This window comes from Lineus longissimus, chromosome 4 (assembly GCF_910592395.1).
Source record: "Lineus longissimus chromosome 4, tnLinLong1.2, whole genome shotgun sequence".
In the NCBI taxonomy this organism is placed as follows: Eukaryota; Metazoa; Nemertea; class Pilidiophora; order Heteronemertea; family Lineidae; genus Lineus; species Lineus longissimus.
Window position 1 is genome coordinate 23,987,339 of NC_088311.1, and position 16,319 is coordinate 24,003,657.

Below are 16,319 nucleotides of genomic sequence, written 5' to 3' on the forward strand. Positions count from 1 at the left end.
AAAAACTGCAAGAAATTGATAAAAATGATTTTAATAGCGCAGCTGGTTAAATGCAACACATCATTTGCCTTGTTCATCTCTCCATGTACCGAACAAGTAAGATGGACCATAGATGCCGATGCTCTGAATTGAGATGTAAAAAATGTTTGATTGTCAAATTGTTTATATCCGGCCATGTAAACTTGTAAATATTCTTCTTTCAGCGTGCGAGGTTGACTGTGACCACAAATGCGTGTTCAGTGGAGACACAACAAAGTGCTACTGTGAGGAGAAACCCGTTGGCCCGATATCAGTACGCTGTGAACTTATACATGAACCTACGCATACGCCTCCTCACAACTATTGAGATACCATCCTCTCGTGTACTATGTAACAGAATATGACAAATAAATGCATATTCAATCGTAAATACTGCAGTTCTTTCATTTCATATTAAATGCAAGTGTAATTGTTTTGACAACCGGGTGACAGTCAATTTAGCCAAACCCCTCCACGCCCCACATGCACAAGGCTAGCTATGCCTCGCTCCCTGCCATTGCCATCGCTTCATTCTTCTGCAACAGAAAAAAAACGTACGAGACTTCCGATGTCGATCCGGATGTCGACGCCTTGGCATAGAAAGACTACTTGACATAGAAATTGTGGGCGCCGTAAACCCACAGAGGATATGCAGTCTTGTCGACGTGATGGATAACCAATTACCAAGATTATGTACTCCTTAAAAACGTGTTTATTCTTCAAAAGATGAGAAGGAAGGAAGGAAGGAAGGGTTCACTGAAAAGAAACAAATGATACTAGGCATAAGCTAAAGTCTTAAATAACAATGGAAACAATGATTATTCGTAGAGACAAAATGTAGGGCACATCCAAGTCACAACCTAGAAGACACCGTCCCTGACGTATCGGGAGGTGCTGCCACCTGCAAACACTACAAGACACTAACCAACGCACATGGTGGGAACAGTAAGGATGGTCGGAAATGACACAAATGTGGGCTGTGCCCAAGAATACCCAAAAATCACCATTTTATGATGATAACATCAGAATTACGACCCACAACGGGCACACCATCCACATAATAGGTCAAAAATTGACCAAGCTGGCACAGCAGCAACAGTAATATCAAGGGAATCTACATTTGACGAGAGGGTCGAACCCGCACACAGTGAAATAATGGCGTCCGACAAATTAAGAGGCATCGCCATAAAACAGGGGTCAAAAGCACCCTTCTTGGGCTATATACATACAAATGTATAAACTTACTAAAACCTTGGTGCCTTTATCCATCATCATACGGCAAACGGCACAGGAGGCAATCTTGGCTGTCAAACAAAACTCTAATAAAGAGTGAGGAAAGCGAAAATCCTCGTCATCAAATTGTCTAGTTGCTTAAGAAGGCCCTAGACCGATTCCGGGCCGCCGGGTAGAACAGCGAAGACCGCCGCGGCGGTAACAGAAATGGAATCGAATCGCATGCCAATGATTGAATTGAATAGCGCATATGGTTTTGTGATTTCTTTATTTACAATACCTTATTCTACATTCATACATACTATCTCATGCAGTACATTGTATTAGCAAGTGAAAGGAAGCATGTACATATGTCGATAAGAGCAAAATGGGACTTCAACTGCCATTGATTCGCAATAATGCAAATAGTAAAGTAGAATCCGCAAGAATATATCCATATTTTTGATAACCAAAAACAGTCTATGATTGAGAAAGTGCAATGAAATAGGTTTCATTGCGTTCATTTGCCTTTGTCGGTTTAGGCCTACCAACCCCCATAAAACTGGAAGCTGATCTTCGTGGGGGTTGATATTGTCATAGATTGGCCCTGTTATTCCTTTGATAAGACAGTAGAACAATGGGAATTTCAGTTTAAAGACAATGAGGCTGTTTATTGTACGGGGCAAAATTACGTAGTATTTGATACACCGCATGCAGACTTGCGCTCCATGCAGCAGTCTATTCAGAGTACACTCCGTACACAGTCCCGACAGCGAATAAGGAATGGTTTCTATACTCGTATGTGGAACACGTATCATATCTCTGGTCCCATAGACACCGACTTGTTATTTTGCACCCTTGACCGTCAAGCTGTCCTATATGAACAACACAGATGATTTTATACCGAGGTACCATCATTTCCTTTACTCTTGCCTTGACAACCTGGAAAAACAAAATGCAACAGCTTTGAAAAACTTCTCTTCGTCGTGATGACATAATATGACACAAACCTCCTCCCGTGTACTATGTGAAGGTGATTCGAGCCGACCATGGTCAGACCTGGCTCACATGTTACTTACTCATGCCTCCTCGTCATCGTCTCCACCCTGTGTACTGTTTGAAGGTGTTTCGAGCCGACCATGACACCTGGCCATTATGTGACACCCATGCCCAGAGATATCATCCCCACCCAGTGAACATGGGAAAGGTGTTCAGAGCTGACTATGGCCGTGTAACTCACACGTCGAAGGTGCCGGCCCGACAGTGACAAGACTTTTATGAAATTGTTACCCACCATTGCCCGCCAACACCCAGGCGTCATCCTCACTTTGTCAACCGGGTGACGGGGTCCCGATTATAACCACCATGGACGCGTCACTCACCCTTGCCTCCTCGACATCATCCCTACCCTGTGAACAGGGTGAAGGGGTTCCGAGCTGACCATGGATGTGTTGCTGGCTCGCTTCTTCAGCAGCCGCGCTGCTTTTTCTCTTGCTACGTCACTCATTTTGTGATTTTCTAGAAAAAGATGAAAAAGTGGAAGACGTACTCTAACGTCAGAGTGGTCACACTTTTTTCATGCATGACTAAAAATTATGCCTGGGACAGGCATGAAACTAGAAACTTCCTTTACATATTTCAAATACGTCAAACTGCACTGGCAGCGAAACATTGCAAATGGCTCAAAATTTTTCAAAAAATTTGTATGTGGGAATTCACTTAAAATCGATTAGTTTACTGATTTCGTGAAATATACAAGCAATTGACACACACAGGGTTTGCTGCTCCTTATTGGACACGTTAGGGACAAATCAACAATAACATTAAGATTGAGTAAATTTATAGCCATCATTATCCAATGTAGCTTGAAGGTAGAGCACAGGCTTTGACAAAACATGCCGTACTCCAGCAATCAAAATGGTCGTTAGATTACATCGATCCAGGCAATCCCAATCCCCAGACCCCAGCATCAACACTCCGGGCCAAGGGCCACTACCAGGACTGCATCCTCCTTGACTATGACATCCAGATTCGAGATTGAAGAATCATTCTCAGTGTCACCGTCTAAAATATAGAGACAAGGAACTTCCTTTGTTATTACCACTATACCAGGCCCAGGGTTCTCACCAAAGACGATCAAGCAAGACAAAGGATCAAGGGGAAATCCCAAAATATCACACCTGATATGGTGGTGAAGGACCCAAATCTGATGTATCGTGATGAGAGTCACTCTGACTGTCGCTTCCCCTCAAAAGGGAAAAATCATCCGTCGTCGGGGTCTTGAGACAGTTCCCCATCTTGTCTACCCTCTAACACCTCCAGATGAGGTCATATCTTTTCAGAAACAGTGATAAAATGCGGATGTCCATAGGGTTCTTTCATCAAAATGACGACCCAAAATAAAAACATTAGCCCAAGCACACCGAAATGAGATAGATCGTACAAGCAAATTGAACTTTTCCACTATATAACACAAAAACACACATTATATTGTAAAAAACAATAAACGTAAAGCAACACGATCAGTCAAAATCAGCGCTGACTTTGGTTGCATTTTTTATATATTTCAGTCAATAATAAAGAAGGAGAGGCCTAGCTAGCAGAACCTAATGCACCTTGCATTGATTGTTGGATATGATTGTGGTACCTTGAAACCATTCTCCAAGCAGACCGAATGCTATTCTCTCTACTGAAAATACTCTCTGCCAACAATGATTTCCAGATCCCGGATGTAGCACAGGCGTGTGAAACCACAGGAAACTCACAATATCATACAACCATGGACGTCACGTATTAAAACGAGTCGTATCATAAAGATAGTCTAAAAAGTCTAACTATGGGCCTACGTATTCTCTGGCCATGATACCGGGCCCCCGGATTAACCGCCGGGCCGACTGATACATCTCACGGTGAGATTCAGGGTTTAGTTCTTTTCACTCCTTCGTCGTACAAAAATGATATCGAGTACGGAGTACGACTGGACAGTGATCAGGTGATACGGCCTTCACCTAGCTATCATGCGTATTTGTTAAAGCTAGGGCTGATTGATACGACTAAGCCCCTCCGCCTCTGCATGCAAAGGGACAATCCTAAAGCCAAATTTGCATTTTGTGAATAATGCCCAACACCATTTTGTATATATAGCTCTGCAGAATTTATATTTCCCCATCCTCGAATACAAGAGTCAGTCGGTGCTCCTGTCGGACATACGGAGGTCGGTTATCGCCAGCTCATCCCTTTAAAAAGGCGCTCGGATACTCGGGTCATCCTCCAAACACTTATAGCTAGCTCTCTTGAAAATAGCTCCACGCAAGGGCATTACATATGACACAATACATTACATAGCCAGGCGCGTCGTCTGCGCCCTGGCATCATCAAGCACCTGTGATAAACATTGGCGGCCTGTGTTGGCAGAGTCATATTATAAAAAAGTCGTTTCGCGGGCGGGCATGAGTCTACGTCAACGACACGCCCAGAGGGCTCCGCAATGATTTCTTTGAAATGGCGCTGTATAGCAGACTTCTGAGGTGTATTTAGAATACACTATTCTTCAGTTTCAGTGTCCTGCTCCGGCAGCGAAATTTTTTTTCCTACGAACTTTATGTCCTCATTTGCATACGCGCATGCGCACTCTAGTCAAACATCCACTTGGCCGCATTGACAGTGAAAAGAACTTGGATCTTAATACATGTGTATCATGTACATGATGTATGTAGCCTATAGGCTAAATCTCTGTGGAACGTAGCTCAGTCTCATGAGAAGATTACGGCGATTTGGATCAAATAACAATGATCTAGGCTACCGACAGATTGATCAAACAGTTGGTTTCTCTGCCATCAAAAACTACCGCCAAAAGAACTTTATTGATAGAGGATGGCGAACAATGCTCGCATTCAACGAGAAAACTATCACGGTCGAGTTCTTCCATTGTCACTGTCAATGCGATGCGGCAAAGTGGATATTTGACTAGAGTGCGCATGCGCATCTGAAAATGAGGACAAAAAGTTCGTAGGAACAAAGATTCGCGCCCCGGCAACCTGCACCTCTGTGCCGTTGTTTTAGATACTGGACAAGTCTATTCTAAAGTGTTCTACATTTTCATGCTTTTAGAAAATATAGATCCAGGATTGCACCTCTCATGTCCTCTTGCGCAACTCCATCCCGCACTGATAAGAGGAATTGACATGTTGAATTACATTGAATTATCTGTTCTGCCTCAGAGCGGAAGGGAGATGCCAGGTGTTCCCAAGTTCACTTGTGCAGGGCCTATACAGTGCGTCTAACTTGAAATCCAGACTCAGACGCCCATAGCGTCATCCTGATTTGAGCGGAAATTCGTGCGGTGTCGGAAGATTAGCCAATGGGCATTGCTGTAACGAAACTTTTAGGGAAATTTCTGTCACCGAATCGAATTCTCGACGTATACACCGCTTTGGTATACATAACGTACGTAATAGTATTTACTTGTCTGTCCAATTTCAGTTTACACTATTTAGGAATCTTCACGATAGGCCCAATACTGCATACAGTAGAACCTCCATTTTAGTGGACGCCTCGACTCTATTAAGGACAACCTCTCTATTAAATACACTAGTTTCGGTCCCAGATTGTTTGTTTTCATTCAATTTGACCTCTCTGACCAGGACACCTCGTATTAAGGACAACTTATTTCACTTCATTCCAGCACTGTTTAGATGGTAGGCTATCGTTACGCACTGCGTTGTATCATTAGTTAACCTAATGAGAATAAACAACAAACAAAATAATTAAATGCAAAAGTCTTGTACTATGAAATCTCAGGTTACATAACCTAACTGGGAATACGACTTCTTTAAAACTCTTTTCGTGCTAATTAGCGAAAATTAATCACCAAATATTATTCCGACTACAGCGTCCCTTCCAGCCAGTTGATAAGCTCACCACTTGTCGCAGTGGTTTGGGTGAGAAACGAGGCGGGTCCACTGCGTCCGGAGTGTGCCACTTGCCTGCCAGACGATGGTACTCTGCACCTGTTATTCTCTCTGACGAATGAGTATTCCACTACCAGAACGACCAATGAATTTTGGCCATCGTATCACGTGGCCCTCACATCACGTGACGTGCGCACGATGGAACGTGTTTTCCAGTATAAATTCTCCTGAAAATTCGACAATCCTCACACAGTTTTGCCATTTCAGAGAACTGAGCTGCCGAGGAAGAAAACTGTTGAGCAGGTAAGGTCCGATTATTTGGTAAATTCGTTTTGAATGTAAGCCAACTCGACCAAGCCTTTGCCGAATTCAGACAAGGACAAAATCAGAACACGCAAAATATCGTTCCACAGCGTAGCATAATACATTGCCTCCCTTATGGGTAGCATGGGTACACATGGCCTCCCTTCCATCCGACCCTTACAACGGAATAATAGGTTTGGCTCCACTGTGATCATGGTGATGTCATCTTTACATGCATAAGCTTTTCATCTTCATCTCATCCATGATGCATATAAGCTTTTCATCTTCACCTATATCTATGATGCATACTTTTTTCAGCTTCATCTACACATGTATGATGTACGACTGATCAAAGCTTTAGTCCTGCCATGTCATTATTTATCCATTTCAGAACCTGTTTTATATACTTACTTGTTCTCCAAACTTTGGGACCATGAAGACTATCCTTGCAATACTTGTCGTCCTTGGTGAGTAGTGATAAACCGTCCTTAAGACATTCGTGCAATTTAAACAATGCATACAGAATTGAATGAGATTCTGGTACAAATAGATAATAACGTTGATAGCTTTTGGTTATCAAACGTTGAAATACTGTTTACCAGCAATCATTTTTTTATCAATTTTTAACCAGATATTTCAAGGGTTTAAAAAACAGTATTTCGTCGTTTGATAACCAAAAGCTATCAAACGTTGAAATAGAGTCTACTGTTTTTTAAACCCATGAAATATCTGGTTAAAGTTTGATAAAAAATTGCTTGTTTGTAAACCAATTTTAAAGATATTTTCACGTTTTGGGCCATACAATGACGTATATATTTGTTTTTAACCTTTTCAGCATTGGTGGGTTGTTCCGTTGAATCGGTACTACCAAGGGATCTCCGGTGTCGTAAGTAGACTACAATAATGGGGCTATCTTGTTATAATATCCGGATTCCACTGCACTCACTGCAACACACCTTGGCCCCAAGTATTCATCTGGGTAAAACAATACTGATTCGGGTTTAAAAACTGCAAGAAATTCATAAAAATGATTTTAATATAGCGCAGCTGGTCAAATGCAAGACAACATTTGCCTTGTTCATCTCTCCATGTACCGAACAGGTAAGATGGGCCATAGATGCCGATACTTTGAATTGAGGAGATGTAAAAAATGTTTGGTTGTCAAATTGTTTATATCCGGCCATGTAAACTTGTAAATATTCTTCTTTCAGCGTGCAAGGTTGGCCCCGACGGTAAATGCAAGTTCAATTCAGGCGGAGGTAGTAGCTGCGTCTGTGAGGAGAAACATGAGGTATTTTTCATGTTCAGCTGTACAAACAAATAACGCACCTACGCCACCTCACCAATGAGATACCATCCTCTCGTGTACTATGTAACTGAATATGACAAATAAATGCATATTCAATCGTAAATACTGCAGTTCTTTTATTTTATATTAAATGCAAATGTAATTGTTTTGACAACCGGGTGACAGTCAATTTGGTCATACCCCTCCCACGCCCCACATGCACAAGGCTAGCTATGCCTCGCTCCCTGCCATTGCCATCGCTTCATTCTTCTGCAACAACAAAAACAAAACGTACGAGACTTCCGATGTCAATCCGGATGTCGACGCCTTTGGGGATCTTGATGCAGACTACTTGACGTAGAAATGGAATCGAATCGCATGCCAATGATTGAATTGAATAGCGCATATGGTTTTGTGATTTCTTTATTTACAATACCTTATTCTACATTCATACATACTATCTCATGCAGTACATTGTATTAGCAAGTGAAAGGAAACATGTACATATGTCGATAAGTGCAAAATGGGACTTCAACTGCCATTGATTCGCAATAATGCAAATAGTAAAGTAGAATCCGCAAGAATATATCCATATTTTTGATAACCAACAACAGTCTATGATTGAGAAAGTGCAATGAAATAGGTTTCATTGCGTTCATTTGCCATTGTCGGTTTAGGCCTACCAACCCCCATAAAACTGGAAGCTGTTCTTCGTGGGGGTTGATATTGTCATAGATTGGCCCTGTTATTCCTTTGATAAGACAGTAGAACAATGGGAATTTCAGTTTAAAGACAATGAGGCTGTTTATTGTACGGGGCAAAATTACGTAGTATTTGATACACCGCATGCAGACTTGCGCTCCATGCAGCAGTCTATTCAGAATACACTCCGTACACAGTCCCGACAGCGAATAAGGAATGGTTTCTATACTCGTATGTGGAACACGTATCATATCTCTGGTCCCATAGACACCGACTTGTTATTTTACACCCTTGACCGTCAAGCTGTCCTATATGAACAACACAGATGATTTTATACCGAGGTACCATCATTTCCTTTACTCTTGCCTTGACAACCTGGAAAAACAAAATGCAACAGCTTTGAAAAACTTCTCTCGTGATGACATAATGAGACACATTAGTTCGTCACTGGCAATGGATTTGTCATCCTGTTATCTGACTGAATGAGCAAAGTGCCTATTTTCGATGGGTGTTTGAATTAACTGGATCCTGGATGCTGGTTAAATTTTTCTTCATCCCTAGCACGGATGTTTATAGCACGGATGTATGTGCTACATTCGTGTCCCTAGCAAGCACGACACTACATGTATGTGTGCTATATCTCCTAAACATAATGACGTCACGAAATGGAATTTGATATTGGCAGAGAGGACGCACGAATTTTATGTCTGCATGGAGAATGAATTTCATACTCACTTCAGATACAGTCTTTGTCATCTGTTTACATAGCTCTGCCTCGTATTTTTCCTCCGCGAGATAGCTTTCAAATACATCTCTGATGATATTCGTGATAGCTAAGGTGGAGAGCCTCCTTGCTGGTTCAAGCTGGTACGTGTTCTCCAATCTGATAGGCGGACGAAGGACGTCGTCGTGCGGTTCGTCTGCGAAAGATATCGTGCTCATTGAGCTGTAATGATAAGAAATTATTTCAGAACCGGTGTGAAAAGAATGTAGTCCCACTTTGTTTAGGATCTCGAGCAATTTCGCAATCCATATGGATAAACTGACTTCCTCCAAGTAGAGTTATGCATTCTAAGTAACTGAACGCGCTAACAGCTACCCAAGTCCAAAATGAATAAACTGTACAGTACTTACTAATCCCTACCCCGTGGAACTTACCCTAGCACTATGTCTGGGAATTGAATAACTGTTCATCGGGCCGATGTGCCTCTTACCTGATGCGGACGTGACGGCCAGTCCCTTTGTTTAAGTCATTAAACATAGTAATTACATGTATCTTCTGCACATCAATTAATGATAACACTAATCCGTCTTACTGCAACATGCAGACCACAGCCAGTGTTACGCATTCTAACGCCATTGCGTTTAATCAACTTAATGGATGGCGAAAATGCTCTAAAATAGACTTCAGAAATAAGTAATTTTCCGGGGCATTCAGATCAATCATGATATTAATATATAAGTCATGTTTGTGCATAAATATTCTATTTTCATTACTGGTGGATTTATACGAGATCAGTGTGACTTTCCGGAGCAGGTTTTCCTCTCGTATAGTCCGATACCGACCCTTGTTTTGGTAAACCTTAAAATTGATGTATCGTTTTTCTTATAGTTGGATCATGATATAGTCTATAGTGTGTGCCTTCTTAAAGCCCGCCTCATGCAATTAGTTCACGCATTTCGAGAAATCAAAGGATGGTGTCCAAGATGGCCGCTGCCTTGAATACTTAACAAAGCGGCGACTAGACCAGGCTTCGAACCCACGATCATTAAGTGTGAATCAGACACAATCGAGCGGTTTAGATTTGGACGAAGATTGGGGACGAGGTTTTTGTTGTTGTTGTTGACGACAACGGGTCAAGTTGATTGTTTTGTCTGATTTTACTAGGCATACCATATATAATAGACTGTTTCATTGCATTTCTGATAACATGCAAGGCGATATTCGCTGTCAAAATACCCCCTCGTTCTCGTTCTAGGATCAAAATCTGTACCTCCCTTACCTTCTTCGCCATCGCGCTGTTGCAATATGCGCGAGGATTACCGATATATGTTTAGTACGCAGTACAAGTAATTATCGCCATGTTGTGTTCACTTGCCTCCATAGCGACAGACAAGCAAGTAACGAGTCATTTAACCGATGCTTTGATTTTTTAACCTCGGCTACTGTCGTTATTTACCTGTGCATCACACTATGATGGTGAATGCACACAGTGCCCCATCTGAAGGGTGACGAGGATTAATGCGCTAAGCGTGTCTGGATTCAAAATAACATTCCTATTGATACATAATACCAAACCTTCATTGATTACGTATGCTAATTGCTCGACTGAGATCGAGTGCGGCGATGAACCAAATTCATTTCCTTTCAGGCATATTCAGATACATTCTGATAAGTGGGCATGACCAGGACGTGTAACGCATCCATGCCTCCTTGACACAAACCTCCTCCCGTGTACTATGTGAAGGTGATTCGAGCCGACCATGGTCAGACCTGGCTCATATGTTACTTACTCATGCCTTCTCGTCATCGTCTCCACCCTGTGTACTGTTTGAAGGTGTTTCGAGCCGACCATGACACCTGGCCATTATGTGACACCCATGCCCAGAGATATCATCCCCACCCAGTGAACATGGGAAAGGAGTTCAGAGCTGACCATGGCCGTGTAACTCACACGTCGAAGGTGCCGGCCCGACAGTGACAAGACTTTTATGAAATTGTTACCCACCATTGCCCGCCAACACCCAGGCGTCATCCTCACTTTGTCAACCGGGTGGCGGGGTCCCGATTATAACCACCATGGACGCGTCACTCACCCTTGCCTCCTCGACATCATCCCTACCCTGTGAACAGGGTGAAGGGGTTCCGAGCTGACCATGGATGTGTTGCTGGCTCGCTTCTTCAGCAGCCGCGCTGCTTTTTCTCTTGCTACGTCACTCATTTTGTGGTTTTCTAGAAAAAGATGAAAAATTGAAAGACGTACTCTAACGTCAGAGTGGTCACACTTTTTTCATGCATGACTGAAAATTATGCCTGGGACAGGCATGAAATTAGAAACTCCCTTTACATGTTTCAAATACGTCAAAGAACTGCACTGGCAACGAAACATTGCAAATGGCTCAAAATCGATAGACACTTTAATCCATTTGCTAAATATTTGTATATGGGAATTCACTAAAAATCGATTAGTTTGCTGATTTCGTGAAATATACAAGCAATCGACACACACATGGTTTGCTGCTCCTTATTGGACACGTTAGGGACAAATCGATATTGTTATTCATGAAGTTCAAATGAAATGTAGCAACCAACCTTGATTTTACTGCTCCTCTAAATGGATTTAAACAGTCAAGCTGTTCAAGGCCATGAGAGATGTGAGCAAAATCTCGGGTACGAAGGGACCGACACGACACGGTCATATTTACAAAATAAATGGTTGTATTCTCCACCTTTAGGCCAATGAAATTGGGTTACCTGTTTCTCATAACCTGTCACTACAGTATTTTGGCCAACAAAAATATCCGTGTTCGTTATTCATAAGTTTTGCAAAAAATGGAAAAAATCCAACAAATATTATACTGTGACGTAAAACATTTCGTTTCGGCTCAAATCAGGTTGCGTCAAATGGTTTAAACTGCTCACCGCCACATGAAAAATTAACGAGATATTTTTCTTCGTAGCAAATTCTCAAAAATGGCGGAAGACAAACATCTTATTTTCTTGCCCTTATCGTAAATAGATTGTTACACCTGCGTTCTCCCGATATTATATGCTTTAGTAGTAGGCCTATATTGAAATGAGAAAATCGTTTAATTAACGTAGACTACTAATATTTGCATACCATTTGCTAAACTTTAATGGGTATATGTTCAATGCATCACAACGAGTTCTTAATTGAAGGAAAGTCTGATAAATCGACCGCATGAGTGTTTAAATAATAAAAATACATATCTTCAAGGGAAGAAAATAAAATGAAATCGAGCAATATTTTCGGTTCTCTGGAAAACAAAAGTCATCTCCAGAAAATGTCATAAAGGGTTTCCCAATAAGTGTCTGTGCACACTGGAAATTCCTGGGAATGAAGGCCGACCATCATCTTGATAGTTTGCCGAAAACGTAGGCCTACCCACACATCATACGGCTTCACCTGTTCACGGGCATGACATGAAGAAGAAGCAAGCCTGTGGGTAAGGCATAAAGCAGAAACATGCTTACGAGTAAGCAATAGCAGAAACAGGTCTGCGGGTAAAACACAAAGAAGAAACAGGTTTATACAGGAGTTGGCAAAACGCAGAAACAGACCTACGGATAAGGCATAAAGCAGTAACATAACAAACTAATATCATACATCACCTTTTATCGTACAACCATTTGAGATTGATATGCCTGTGTAATACCGTACTCTCCCGGGATAAATCGTATGCTATAGCAATATATCGAATTGAAAAAATCGTTATAGTGAGTGGTAACTATTTGCATTTCCTAACTGAATTGAAAAGACCTCCGTCTGCGTGTAATAATGGCGACGCTATGGCTGTAATAAATACATAGTCTTGAATAATATCGGCAGAGAAAGACAATACTTCTTATTGTACATTACCAGGTAGGCCTGTGTGTTGTATGTCAAAATGTCTGCATACACTGTACACAAAGGCCTCTAGAAACATGCAACTTGTATTAAATACATATTCTTCGTAATCCAATAGGCCTTTCATGCCCACGGGGCAGAGACAACATCAGAATGAACAAATGCTCAATAATGCAATAACAATTTTGCTTAAGCACCAGATTAAATGATCATCTACTTTGCTCAAATTAATCCCTGAAGTGTTTAAAGCTTTTTAAAACAATTATTAAAAACTACCCGAGGCATGTCCATGTGACATGAATTTTAATCACAATTTCTCCACGCATATTGAATTTTCATCTCGAGTATTATTACATTGAAGGCACGTTTGCCTGATACAAACTCCTAGTACTAGTTTTTCCTCCTTTTTTATATTCCCCTTCTTTCTTAAAAAACACTTTAGGGTTCCCAAGGTCGTTGGTGATATAACGGGAACTATAGAATAAAGAGTGTCGGGTGTCCGTGGTGATATGCATAGAATTTCTATGGCATAGGTTAAAAAATGGATAATAAAGCCTAGAGTTTCCCTCAGCACAACCCTGTACCATCTACATGTACATTGACATGTTTTTGATCCCCACGAGCTGACGTAAAAAATTCATATAAAATTCATTGAATATAATAGTTTGACAGAAAATACCAGCCATCAGCAGCTAACTAATCTTCAAGATGCAAGTGTTGAATGGATTTAAAACGTGGATTCTGGCAGTTAAAACTGGCAGTGGAAGCTAGGGCGAAAACTGCCTTTGTTTGTCATGCACCGTTTTTTTCTGGCAAGGTGACAATAAGTAGCTTAATGAAGGGACCATGTCATCTATATACAAACTTTATTTATGTGTCACTGAACATTCGCCAGCCATACTTTGACATAGGATGGCGTATTTATGGATTGGACCTCAGCAACGCAAAGCAATCGGTCGAGGCAGAAAACGACACACGACACGCTATTAACACAGGCTTATGCTTCATGCGTTTTAGTTACGTAATTGATTAAAGTGTAGCAGGTATACTCAACAACGATGTACATATATATAGGAAATAGTCTGAACTCAGTTTTACTAAAAGTGTCACTTGTTTAGATAGTTATCAATTCTTATTTAGAGTCGACTGAGGTCCTTTACATATTTACTGTGATGTGCTCATGATAGAAACGAGACGTATGTACTGAATTGTATGCGTCGTACGTATGAATGTATAACTAGACTTTGGCTTTCTCGTGTCGTCTGCCAAATTGAGTTTACATTCATCTGCATCGAATGAGGTCTTTCAAATCCTTCCTATACCTGACTCCGCCTCCTAAGCAGTACAGATAGAAGTTGACGGCATAATTACAACACCACAATTGATAAAGAAGCCAAAGCTCCAGGCCATAACGATGTCTCCAATATGCATCTCTCATGTCGTACTTGCGCGATACATCAGGGACGTCCATCAGAAAAAGATACAATCTATATGGAAGTGACGTCACAATATAGGCGGTACTGACAAGGAGTAACATCCGGGTAAGAAAGTGCGTATCCTTGATCTTTGCACATTTATCCAAAGATCCCGATTGCATCGAATGACGCTCCTTTGAGGCGTTCCGAACGCCTATTACAATAAAGATGTTACTAACGAATATAATAGCAAAGGGAAGCAGGGTACCGAGCACGAATCGAAGCCCCGAGACCAAGAGTTCTATGACTTGGTTGTTTCCTGGAATGGCCGACTTCAGGAATTCAGCGCCTGAAATGGAATTGAGAGCCAATGCTACCAACAAAAGCATTAAGGTAACAGCCGGTCGTACTTACTAGCAGACATTGGTCATAATCATTGCGTTAATTTCATGAGAATTTCATAAAAAATGACGCCAAGTTGGTGACCTAACTTGTTTTGAACAATTCAGTCAATAAGGAGATTAATATTTATAGATGCTCTGAGATGCCATTGCTTGCCAGGAGTCGTTGGGGGAGAATCACCCACGTCGAAACCTACCGATACAATTCGTATAATATTCTCAGTTATGATCGTATTCCGCTTCGTCCATCTTGTTGTGCTACATGGATTATTGTAAGATATTCTCATCTTACAAGCATCTTGTATAAGAGTGTATAAGTTTTTATGTAAGAAACTGCTGAAGATTTTAACCAAGAATCGTTTCAGAATCTTATTGAAATTGTAGATGGGAAGTTCGGGCCCCCTCTATTTCATGGACAAGCTGGATTCACACCTGAAAACACTTAACGATAAAACTCTTTGTACCTGTCTCTGGATCCGATACATACTGAATGGTAAACAGCATGTTTAGGTTGACAATACTTAACGCCAGGGTCATTACGATGACAGTTTTCCTTGCCCGTGTCCTTGTGCAGAGACGCGAGGCTGCCATCGGGAACCGCACTGCTATCAGGCGGTCAACGGACATGGCAGATTGGAAGAATCCTGACTGCATTCCGAAAGTCGCCATCAAATAAACAACAAATCTGGATAATGGAAGAAACCAGAAAAACAATGCCACACAAAGGTTCTGAAAATGAAGGAGTGCTTATTCAGGGGCGAAAGCCATTAACTATTAACTTATTGGCGACACCTGTAACAAATGTTGTGCGGAACAGAGATGATATCGTTTCAACATATGAAATCATTGCATCAGCATAGTTTCGGGATGGTACAATGACATTTTGCGATGATGTGATTGCTTAAAATCAGAAAATCGGGAACAAGGGACTTCCTGATAGGTAACGCCAAATAAAACGGATTTCGTGGCTTTCGCATCGACACTCTTCATTTCTCGTGAATTCGGATTGAAGAGGATAAGAATACGGAGTGTGGAGAGATGCTGCCAAGACAACACCGCCAAAACTAGTACTAGATGCAATGACAAAACCTACTTGTAAATAGCGTCCCTTGGTCTTAGGATCCTTCTTCCAAGTTGAGAGAAAAAGAATGACTTGAACCAGGTAATCTGCACAAGTTGTGCAGTATCAACGACCGCCATTGCAATTATATAAACACTGGGGGAAAGATCCCTGTTACGTTGCCTGGTCGCAATCAAAATGGATAGGATATTTCCTGGTATTCCGAATACGACTGCTACTAGCCATGCGTAGTTCCGTAAGATGATAATGATGTGTGCTAGGGTCCCGGGATATTCTGCATCGAACACAATATCTGCTCGGGAACTAAAATTATGCTCGCCAGCCTCGTTATCCATAATTCCAGGCTGTTTGCTTCTTATCGCTAGTTTCGATGACGAAAGGAACAAAATTGTAACTGACA

The 16,319-nt window shown here is 41.5% G+C and overlaps 2 protein-coding genes and 1 long non-coding RNA gene across 5 annotated transcripts; 1 reads left to right on the top strand and 2 right to left on the bottom strand.

Annotated features, from left to right (window-relative positions):
- Positions 1-1,515: 1,515 nt before the first annotated feature.
- LOC135486837 (dynein light chain Tctex-type 5-B-like) lies at positions 1,516-3,490 on the bottom strand. The gene is made up of 4 exons (XM_064769940.1): positions 3,411-3,490; positions 2,613-2,748; positions 2,316-2,343; positions 1,516-2,172 (listed from the first exon to the last, which is right to left on the bottom strand). The coding sequence occupies exons 2-4, from the start codon at positions 2,735-2,737 to the stop codon at positions 1,969-1,971; spliced, it is 357 nt and encodes a 118-aa protein (XP_064626010.1). The 5' UTR covers positions 2,738-2,748; positions 3,411-3,490; the 3' UTR covers positions 1,516-1,968.
- A 2,882-nt stretch (positions 3,491-6,372) lies between these two features.
- On the top strand, positions 6,373-7,795 carry LOC135486983 (uncharacterized). The gene is made up of 4 exons (XR_010446760.1): positions 6,373-6,443; positions 6,835-6,910; positions 7,279-7,329; positions 7,655-7,795. It is a non-coding gene; the product is annotated as an uncharacterized LOC135486983 (long non-coding RNA).
- Positions 7,796-8,156: 361 nt separating this feature from the next.
- Positions 8,157-13,290, bottom strand: LOC135486985 (dynein light chain Tctex-type 5-B-like). Of its 3 annotated transcripts, XM_064770217.1 has the most exons (4): positions 12,788-13,290; positions 11,251-11,386; positions 9,169-9,379; positions 8,157-8,808 (listed from the first exon to the last, which is right to left on the bottom strand). In XM_064770217.1, the coding sequence occupies exons 2-4, from the start codon at positions 11,373-11,375 to the stop codon at positions 8,605-8,607; spliced, it is 540 nt and encodes a 179-aa protein (XP_064626287.1). In that variant the 5' UTR covers positions 11,376-11,386; positions 12,788-13,290; the 3' UTR covers positions 8,157-8,604. The 3 variants fall into 3 exon arrangements, with proteins under 3 accessions (XP_064626287.1, XP_064626288.1, XP_064626289.1); XM_064770218.1 differs by lacking the exon at positions 12,788-13,290 and having other exon boundaries at positions 11,251-12,170; XM_064770219.1 differs by lacking the exons at positions 11,251-11,386; positions 12,788-13,290 and adding an exon at positions 9,648-9,920.
- Positions 13,291-16,319: the final 3,029 nt, after the last annotated feature.

Excerpts from the sequence above, each read along its gene's own strand:
- LOC135486837 (XM_064769940.1), bottom strand. The coding sequence starts at position 2,737 with ATGAGTGACGTAGCAAGAGAAAAAGCAGCGCGGCTGCTGAAGAAGCGA. Across the intron at positions 2,344-2,612 it reads ATGATGTCGAGGAGGCAAGG|TACACAGGGTGGAGACGATG; the intron begins GTGAGTGACGCG and ends ACCTTCAAACAG. Across the intron at positions 2,173-2,315 it reads GTGGAGACGATGACGAGGAG|GTTGTCAAGGCAAGAGTAAA; the intron begins GCATGAGTAAGT and ends TTGTTTTTCCAG.
- LOC135486985 (XM_064770217.1), bottom strand. The coding sequence starts at position 11,375 with ATGAGTGACGTAGCAAGAGAAAAAGCAGCGCGGCTGCTGAAGAAGCGA. Across the intron at positions 9,380-11,250 it reads ATGATGTCGAGGAGGCAAGG|CTCAATGAGCACGATATCTT; the intron begins GTGAGTGACGCG and ends TTATCATTACAG. Across the intron at positions 8,809-9,168 it reads TGACAAAGACTGTATCTGAA|GTTGTCAAGGCAAGAGTAAA; the intron begins GTGAGTATGAAA and ends TTGTTTTTCCAG.